At 42.1% G+C, this 10,368-nt stretch overlaps 1 protein-coding gene across 1 annotated transcript; it reads left to right on the plus strand.

Moving 5' to 3' along the window:
• mafk (v-maf avian musculoaponeurotic fibrosarcoma oncogene homolog K) lies at positions 1 to 10,358 on the plus strand. Its single transcript, XM_029437278.1, has 3 exons — positions 1 to 178; positions 5,836 to 5,914; positions 5,993 to 10,358. Exons 1-3 carry the CDS (start codon positions 18 to 20, stop codon positions 6,428 to 6,430), a joined length of 678 nt encoding a protein of 225 aa, XP_029293138.1. The 5' UTR covers positions 1 to 17; the 3' UTR covers positions 6,431 to 10,358.
• Positions 10,359 to 10,368: the final 10 nt, after the last annotated feature.

Here is a 10,368-nt window from a genome sequence, read left to right on the forward strand (position 1 = left end):
CGGAAGCAGAGCGTGGAATGTTGGTACATTGTTGTTGTTTTGTAGTTAATTCAGTCCGAGGATACACCGCTGCTGGACGCTTTATACCAACTGTGTCAAGTTACTCCGCCGCGCGTATCGGAAACCTACTCCGCCACTTTTTACGCATCACGGTCCACAGATATCCGCGTCCACAGAGGTGAGTTTGTGTTTTGGTTTTTTTTTCTTTGGGAAGATGTTTTGACGTCTATTTCTAAATTGCTGAAGTTGTGACATATTTGCGCATGCAGACAGGATTATGATGGCCGCACACGCGCTCGTCACGTAGGATAAATTGTTGATCCAGGTTATGAAAGTTGATGTTGACTTTGTAGATTGTTTCAGTCGCGTGGACACGTGTTTTTTTTTTAGAGTAACATAACACAATGCCTCAAAAAGTGGCTCAGAGGTTAGTGTAGTCGTGTGAAATAAGTGAGAAATAAAGCTGAAACAGTTATTATTATTATTATTATTATTATTATTATTATTATTATTATAATAATAATAATTTGAAATTATGTTTCCAATTTCTTTTGCCGAATTTTAGTAATTTGAATCAGCCTGGTAATTTATAAATTAATTGAAGGGGATTAATTCTCTAAATGAGTAAAATTATACAGGATATCTCCTTTTTTATAAAACTTAAAATAAATAAATATAACGAGCGCAGAAAACGTGTATTCAACACATTTAATAAATACATATTATAGAAATCACACCCTTTTTTGCCGAAGTAGTCTTAATATTTCCGTTATAACGTAATTTAATGTTGTTAAAGTTACTGCTCATGTAAACATTTTCTTCTTTTTGTTTATTTATAGCCGAGGCATACTTTATGTCACTCGATTGAGCTTTTTGTGGAAAATAGAAGTGAAACAAACTCACAAACTACCGAATTCATATAAAACATTCTCACATCCCCTTTTTAAATTCTGCCACTCTTGCTCATTTCAACGCGGGATTTAATGTAGGCTGCTATAACGCAACATACCAGCCTACTTTTGACATTGGAAACAACACGTGGTCTGCATTTTAGACATGTGGGACAAAGGGCACGATGAGGACGTGGACCACCGGGGCTGACTGGCCTCCACAGGAGAAACAATCAGTCACTCCACAGCAGGAGGAGCACATATTTCCACAAACAATAAATCACTCTGGAAGAAGAAAAGGCTTTATCTTATCTTCCTAACAGTTCTACTCTAAAGATCAGGAAACTATGTCCTAAAAGTGCAATTGATTTTCTTTTGATTGTTACCTAGTAATAATAATAAACCACAAGAAATAACACTGCCTTTTAGTTTGCACTTTGTTTTTAGTAACTTGGACTTGTGAGCTTTTAATGTAAGTGTGATTAATATACGGGGAATATTTGTCTTTGAGTAACTTGTTTCACTTCGAGTGTTACAGGTTTGTGTCTGCGAGGCTTTAGTGATTCACTGTTGTTTCTGGTGGGTGCTTTCAGACAGGCAGTGGGTGCACTCCTCTCCTCTGTCATGAGGTTAACATGTGGTTTAATCACCAAAGTGATGATGTCTTCCTTGGATGGAGAAGCACCAGGGGCTGACTCATTTTACCACCACAACAGTCAGTGACATTAACAAGATGCATGGGGAGAAGTTCCCCCTGACACACAGGATATATACAGTGTGTGTTGTTGCTGGTCAGTAGTGTAGCAGCGTAGCAGAATGTGAGATGTGTCTGTGGTGGAGTATTGTGAAAGTGAAATAGCTGTGGTTTGTGATGCTGTGACTCACAGGGAACACCTCACCATGATGTTTTTTTGCTCCTCTTACTGGAGAAAAAAAGATGTCAAGTTTTGATTATTGACTTTGGAAGCCAGTGATTTTATCCACAGCTGAACCTGCCAAACAAAGTGTGTGCAGGCAATAACAGACGTGTGAACAGGCCTGTGATGCATCTGTCCAAAGTGACTCCTTGACAGTTATATGGTGTCTGAGACCACTCACTCTGCCCCCCACTGGGATTTGCATCCTGCCTAACGCTGCTGTTCTGTCAGTGACCGAATCTCAACCCACTGCTTTCACCTCATTATGTTCAGAGGTGTTGCAAGTATCAGGATTACTCATTTATTTATGTCGGGGGGTGGAGGGGTCGTGTTATTTGGGAATTCCTTGATGGTGCTCACTGGGGCTGACTTGCTGATTCCATTGTTGATCTTTTCCCCGGGCAACTTCCTGATTCCACCGTGACTAGAATTGCAAGTTGGCAGCAACACAAACACTGTATAGCTCCACAGCATTATATATATATACACACACACACACACACACACACACACACACACACACACACACACACACGTGTGCTCTGCTGTCACATCCTGTCTGTCCATGTGCAAGTGTCTCAGCTCATTGTTTTAAAGAAGAAACAAAGTGATGCTCGTTTAAAGCAGAATATGTTCCTATTATTCACATATTATTGCTCTCCATGGTAGTAAAAGTGGGACAGGTACATCCTTGTTTTTTGTGCATTCTTGACATATCTTTGACTCCCAGCGTCCCTGGTTGGGAGGATATCTTTGCTCAGATATCTTTGCGAGTTCCCCTCCCTTTTCCGCACAACACTTCTGGTGTTAATGCCAGCCAGCCATTTCTAAAGCTCTCTGTACTTTTCCTTCCTCCCCGTGAAACAACGGGATTTTCCAGGAAACGTCAGATCGGGAGGGTGTGATTCCCTGCCGCTTTGGTCGTCGCTTTTACCAGTAAACAGCATGACTCACCGCTCAGCTATGCTCTCCATTTCCTTCACATAATATCCCACCAAATGTGCTGCGCTGGAGAAAGAGCAGAGAGCCGCGCGCACCGCTCTGTAGAGAAGTCTCTCCACCTCCCCTACATGAGGCTGTCAAAGGGCAGCAACACGTCGGCTTTCTGCTTAACCTGCTCCCAGATTAAAACAAAAAGAAGATAAACAGATTCCAGACAAGCAAACTCTGCATGTATCACTGCTGCACAAGCTCATAAGTCTTTGATATGCTGTTTATTCTAGGAGTCCGGGCCCCACAGTGACCTACTGTCACTGAAGTGCAGCCTGAACTTCACCAGATGCCCGAATGTAACAGTGTAAACAGTGAACAAATGGTACACAGCTTTATTAAACAGACTGTTTAATTAAAGTGTATACAGTTTATACTTTACACTATTTTATGAATTTTCTCTTGAAGAGCTGGTTCTGTGTTCTTTAGGCGCGGTCAGTTCATCTTTAAAGCAATGTGGACACCCACAGAACAAAGTAGCAGGTTTACCAGAAACATTCGTCAAATAAGACACACGCTCAACACACAACCATCGCCATGACACGTGTGTGTGTGTGTGTGTGTGTGTAATGTACAGGTGGGTAGTTAGGCTTTAATCTGCATGTATGTTAAGTTCATCAGTGGAATGCAACATGTTCTGTTGTATGAGACAGAGAAGGAAAGTCAAATGAAAGATGGAGAGGGAAGGCAGTGGAGTCCCGAGCTCCACACATGTGCACACAGGCTGCCTTTTTGATTTGTTTGGGCAAGTGCACGAGTGAGACACTTCTGAATTCCAGACATTTTGTGGATCTCACAGCCGTTTGTTTTACAAGTGGGATTGTCCGAACTCCACCCCCGCCGTGGCCGAGTGCATCGCAGGACATATTCAGAGCGAAGATTCTCCCGTGTTGTGCATGTGAGGGTTTGCACATGTGTGAGCTCTCAGGAATGTGGTTTTGTTCTTTACCCGCCATTCTCTGGCTTTTCTTTGAGGTATTTTCCCAGACTCCTCTTCTTACTGCTGTGAGAAAACCTACTAAGAGTTGTTTTCTTGGCTCCGCTGTGACGCTGTGACTTGTTGTGAAATGTCTCGTCTGAGTAGCAGAGTGGATTCGGCTGTGTAACGTAATTGCCGGTTTTTTTTTTTGTTGCTTTGAGGAAACTTTGGCATTTTGAGCAGGAAAACATCGTCTCTCTGCGAGTTGCAAAAACATAAGCACATGCCTCAAGAATTTCAGGGAAACAACCTGGCCTCTCGGTTCAAGCTGGAGGCCTCTTGTATGCAGAGAGGGAGGCCCCACATTGCTTTTCCATGATATATACCCAGGGACCCCTTCTGATGCAAGACCACTTCACTTACACCGTGCGGGCCAACTTGCTGTTGAGGAACGCTGCATTTCAGCTCTTCATCTTTATTTGATGCTTGTGAAAAACTCAATTATGCAATCCTTTGCTGCGTGTTGTGCAACATGTACAAAGGACACCAGAGGGAGCAGCAGATGTTCCCTAAATGTCTAAACATAAGTTTGGTTGGAACATGTATTTCTCACCAAGTCTTTGAGGTTCAGCTGCTCGAGACAAAAAACATTCTGTAGACGGGGATGTTGAATTTAAGCTATTTTAAGAACAATGACTAATGTTCAAGTTCCATCAAAGACAGGGAGTCATACAGTTGTTTTTCGTGCCGACATGCACTATCTCAAAGTCCAGTATTAGCAATACACCTAAATATATGATGTAAAACGTGATAAACATCCCAAAAACAGCAGCCACACCCAGAGAATGTTCTCCCATGAAAGCTGCAGCTAACAGGACTGCAGAGAATATTTGCCCTCCTACTGAGGTTTCACTTATCGCATGCTCACTTAAATTGTTTAGTTGGCAGAAATTTGTGTCAGCACTGTGGGCTAAATATACCCTGCAGAGTTAAATAAGGGCATAGAGCAGCTCAGGAAAGCCCAGTGTAAGAGGATCCAACCAGCGAGACACAGGCCTAAATCCACAGACTACATTGTCTCACATGCAGCAGAAATACATCAGTGACTATAAAGGAAAGTATTTCTCTGTGACACTCTATCTCCAGGAATTTTCCACATGCGTATCAACTGCCTTGTAAAGTTCAGCATAACTGTAAATGTTATGCTGAGGTCTGTTTTTAAAGTGCGATGAGGAGGCAGAGTCCCTGTGGACAGCGAGACATGAGATTAGGGGAATAAACAATCCACGTTGGACTGGATTTAGCAGGATGAAGATGAATTGAAGCCGTTATTAGCACAAGTTAGTGCTTCTTATTCGCACTATGAATAGGTTGTGCTGTGGTTATGAATGAGACTTGTTTACCCTTTGGGTGACCATGTGACTCACACTCCCACGCCCATTTGCAGGGCGTTTCCATGGCAGCAGTCGAGCATGGAACAGTGCACTCGTAGTCAGGCTGGCCTGCAGGTTCTGAAATGGAGCCTTTTGGGGGGGGTGTGGGGGTCGGTCTCTCTCTCTCTCTCTCTCTCTCTCTCTCTCTCTCTCTCTCTCTCTCTCTCTCTCTCTCTCTCTCTCTCTCTCTCTCTCTCTCTCTCTCTCTCTCTCTCTCTCTCTCTCTCTCTCATCAATGCAAAGCTGTATGAAGAGAGAGGCAGCCTGTTTCTAATCTCTCTTGGTCTGGTGAACTGCACTGTCAGGGCCATCCTCCTCCAACAAAGTAAATGTAGGCGCGCTCCAGTGCTCGAGCTCAGCGGTGTCATGCTGCCCTCTGCCGGCCTCTGTGGCTGCAACACGCACGCATAAATATTGACACATGACGTCATCCTAGGAATGTTGTTGTGGTGCCTTTTTATAGAGAATGTGTAGAAAATAAACATCTAAATATATTATTACATATTATATTATTGAATTATTATTACTGATGCATAAAGATGTGAGAAGCATTTTAATGTAAAGTGACTATTAGCTTAAATGTAGTGGATTCAAATATTCTGGCAATGTGTCTGTTAATTGTATTTAAGTACAGCACTTGAATAAATAAGCTTTAATTTACACTGTTTTTTCTTTTTACCTCTCAGTGTGTCTTCTGTGAGACTCTGGCCAGTTGTCTGCATGCAGGGAATGACGACTCATTTTAAGACGAGCAAAGCTTTAAGGGTAAGTGTTTGAGAAATGTAGATTGTTGTTAATATTCAGACATGGAGCTGTTCTTCATCCACTGTTCACGCCCTGCAGGTCAAGAAGGAGGCGGGTGAGAATGCCCCGGCGGTCAGCGACGATGAGTTAGTGGCCATGTCCGTGCGGGAGCTCAACCAGCACCTGCGTGGGCTGACCAAGGATGATGTTGGGAAGTTGAAACAGCGGCGAAGGACCCTGAAGAACCGGGGCTACGCCGCCAGCTGCCGGATCAAACGCGTCACCCAGAAGGAGGAGCTGGAGAGACAGAAGATAGACCTGCAGCATGAGGTGAACAAGCTGGCCCGCGAGAACGCCAGCATGAAGCTGGAGCTGGATGCTCTACGAGCCAAGTATGAGGCCCTGCAGTGTTTCGCCCGGTCCGTGACCCGCGGGCCCCTCTCGCCGGGCAAAGTGGCCACGACCAGCGTCATCACCATCGTCAAGTCCGCCAACCGCAACAACTCCAGCCCGAACCCGTTCTCAACTCTTTCCTAGTGTTGACAGGACTGGGCTCTCCTACTCCTGCCTGGTCCTTCCCGGTTCTGACCCAGCCTGAACCCACTCCTCCTGCACTGAGAGGACGCTCAGTAGTCAGACTAAAGGGATGGAATGGGGTGGCATGCTGTCTGTGATGTTACTCTGCTCTCACGACTGTCTCTCTCCTTCTGTCTCCCTTACACACTGTCTGTCCACTGTGCAACCCCCCCCCCCCCCCCGACCCCCCCAGCACCGGCAGGGTACTGGGCCTCTGTGACCTTTCCTCCATGACTGTTAGCAGAGATTTACTCCAGTGTGAACAAGTCTTTCACATGCCTTAATGTGGCAGCACTGGCCCGGGCCTGCTCTTTAAGTCACACACATGTGACAGTAAAGCTGTTTGTAAAGCCGACGCCAAATCACATTATCTTCACGTAGAAATGCCTCAATGTCAACGGAGAATTCAAAGTGGTTTCCTTAAAACAAATGACCTTTAAGTGATCAATAGGAATTATTATAGAACACTAACGCAAAGAGGATTGATGCTTGGAGGTCAGTTAGCCACTTCTTTACAGACACAACAGGCGTTATGGTAAAACTTTATGTCTAGTATGCATTATGAACATACTTGTAATGCATCATCTGCTTATAGCATATTCGTAATGCTTCATAACTTAATTGCTGATCACTCACTGACTTTATAAACATACTTTTAATGTTAGAATTATACTGCATATAGTATTATATGGGATTATAAAGTCAGAGAGTGACCAGCTGTAAAATGTGTTGCGATTATACTTATAAAGCATTATGAATATAAGTGCTTACAACTTTAAATATACAGTGCTATAAGCAGATTTTAATGCATTTTAAGGATGTTTGTAAAGCATTATAGACATCATAGAAAGTGTTCTTCTAAGAGTACAGCAGTAGGTTCCATACTTGTGCAAATGCTGCTCTAATACAGGAACACTTTTCATTTGTGTTTGAAAAGGTTAAAACTCTCATCAGGCCTGAATTTGTATGCAAACCTTTGCTGGACTTTATTGACTCCACTTGTAAACATATTTGTAAAAGGTGCCCATTTGTGCTTTAAAAAAAAAAAAAAAGAAATCTATTGGCAACTGCAGCAAGTTGTCTCACCTCTACATGAGGTACATCAGCGTTTAAAGAGGCGTATCTGATGCACCTTTGTGTCGCTACAGCTCATCCGTGGAACGCTTGACGTGCGAGTTTGGTCAGAGAATAGTGTCGTGTAAATGGTTTAAGATATAGGAGTGGTTTGTGCAGATGCTGCAAGGGATTCGTTTGGTATCTTTGTGACTCTTTGACTCTTTGAAAGATTCACTATTTGTGCTGAAATGCAAAAAGAGGTGAATACTTGTTTTCCACAAATTCAAATGGCTATTTGAACAGGTAGATTTGGAAAGTGATTTTTGGGCCGGATTTGAAATGTAACATTGCCCAGTGTCTATTTTATATACAGCACTTAAAACTGTAACGATGCAGTATAAAGAAAACAAGTCGCAGGGCAACAGAAAGAAGCTATTTTTGCATTTGTGAAGTGAGTCGGTGGTTAAATGTGGAGCGTACTGTAACGTTAAGCCTGATGTAACTACTCTCTGATGTGTATACCACAGCACTTACTTGTGTTGCCTCTTCCCCTTGTACATGCCACTCTTCGATAGGTAATCCATATTGGATATAGTGATAATGAGAGCGGTCCTTAGAAGTGAAAAGCAACTTACTTCCTGTATATTACAGACTACCGAAAAGAATAAGCTCCCACTGCCTCCATTGTCACTTTACAATCGAGAACTCCGTCCAAATAGAAAATCATTCCTACTGCTGGGTCACGAGAAGTGCTGCTGCTGGAGTTGGTAACTCTGACACGTTTCTGATACTTTATATGCATATATAAATATATATATTACATATTTTTCTATATTTATGTATTTTACTATCCTGGGAGTGGTGTGGTTATGTAATCATTCTTAAGCAGTCAAATTACGTTGATGCTGACCTTCTTTTGGAAAACGTTGTATTCACATTTACAATGAGAAAAGTTTTTTCATAACTTAAAGTCTTCTTTGTTTATACCCCATGAAGAAATAACATTTAGTACACAGCGTGCCCAGGGTTACACACAGATCTGTAACAGTGGAGAACTGACTGACTGTTAGTGAAGAGCACATTTATCATCTTACTTCATGATGATGTGATTAAGAGAGAAGTTGGAAGTCAAACAGAATTCAACACATCGTATCTGTGAATGTTTTAGCCTTCGTTCAGGTCTCCATTAGTTTAAGGATAAACGAGGACACATCTTATGTGTGAGTGTTCACCTGCGTGTAATCCCAGTCAGCTGTTCTGGACATAAAGACGATATACTTTTTCTAATGATGCCATTTTGTCGACGGGTTAAAACAGGGGTGTCAAACTCACGTTAGTTCAGGGGCCACATGCAGCACAGTGTGATCTCAGGTGGGCCGGACCAGTAACATCACAGCATGATAACATGTAAATAACCACGACTTCACATGTTCCCTTCGTTTTAGTGCAAGAAAGTACATTCTGAAAATGTTCAAACAAAACTTTATGAACAACCTGACATTTCTTAAGAACAAAAGGAGCAAATTCAACAATAGTGTCAGTTTATCATTTACACACGTGTGTTACAACTTACAGATCAGTGTGTCTACAAAGGCTTTTACTTCATGATCAAAATCATTTTTACACTTTGCACAGTCATCCCGCGGGCCAGATTGTACCCTCTGGCGGGCCGGTTTTGGCCCCCGGGCCGCATGTTTGACACCCCTGGTTTAAAAGACGATGGTGAGGCTTTTGTAACCTTTACCGGAAAATAATTCCAAAGCTGCTAAAGACTGCTCACCCAGACTTCTCTACGTGTCGCGCCTCGAGTTAAGTCAGAGGAATATATCGATGCATATAACATGTTTACAGAAGTCCTTTTCCAGCATGTTATTTACGAGACAATACAGCTTGAAGCGTTTCCTGACAGCGACCTCTAGTGGTGAAGCGTCGACACTACATGCTGTAAAGTTCATTATTTTTAGCACATATTACTGTATTTGGATCAAAAGGTGGATTCTTCCAGGCAGCACACCTTTACAATAATACTCACAGTATAAGAGAAGACAAACCTCTCTCCAGGTGAATTAAGTACTTTGTTGTTAATCGTAGGCAGATCTTTCCCACACTTATAATTCATATTTTCTACAAGCCATTTCTTTTCTTGTTTGGTTTATGGGTGAAAAGAGGTAAACGTTACCTACCGTGGAGGTTTCCTTCCTACAGTTGAAGCGACCGCAGCAGCACCACGGAGCTGTAACAACTGTTAACGATGTCGTGGTTATTTAACATTTTATTTGAACCATAACAATGCAAATGTACGTATGGAAATGAGTTTTCTTGTATATCTCGACTAATGGGTTTCCATCCAAACATGTTACCGAAGCTTTGCCAGTCCTACAAGCTACAGTATTTAACTTTAGACATGTAGAAAGTTTTGTAGATTAAAAGGAGGAGACTATAAATTCGGAAAAAGGAATGGAGAACGTTTATGGATGATAGGGTTGTGGGTGAAATAGTTCATGTTAGTTCAACAGCGGCGGCTTCTATGTTAAGTTTGTTGTAGTCTCTTAGCATCATGTTGAAGCTAAACAATATAAGGCAGCATAAACTACGTATGTACCCATCACAACTTGACATTACTCTGCTCATATACCGTATATTTTATATTTATTTCATTGAATTTTGTAATTTTATTAAAAAAACAAAACACCTAAATTATTTTTTTATTTTCATTTATTTACATGTTTTCTCCTCATGTACAAATAAAGTCTGTATTTGTTTCTGCTGAAGTCTGCTGAAGTGTGCCGTGTCTGTTTTTGTACCTTTTTAAATAAAGCTTTTCCCTCGTAAAGAAGTGCACA

The sequence above is a fragment of the Cottoperca gobio genome, chromosome 8, assembly GCF_900634415.1.
Source record: "Cottoperca gobio chromosome 8, fCotGob3.1, whole genome shotgun sequence".
Taxonomy (NCBI): Eukaryota; Metazoa; Chordata; class Actinopteri; order Perciformes; family Bovichtidae; genus Cottoperca; species Cottoperca gobio.

Excerpts from the sequence above, each read along its gene's own strand:
- mafk (XM_029437278.1), top strand. The coding sequence starts at position 18 with ATGTTGGTACATTGTTGTTGTTTTGTAGTTAATTCAGTCCGAGGATAC. Across the intron at positions 179-5,835 it reads AGATATCCGCGTCCACAGAG|TGTGTCTTCTGTGAGACTCT; the intron begins GTGAGTTTGTGT and ends TTTACCTCTCAG. Across the intron at positions 5,915-5,992 it reads AGACGAGCAAAGCTTTAAGG|GTCAAGAAGGAGGCGGGTGA; the intron begins GTAAGTGTTTGA and ends CACGCCCTGCAG.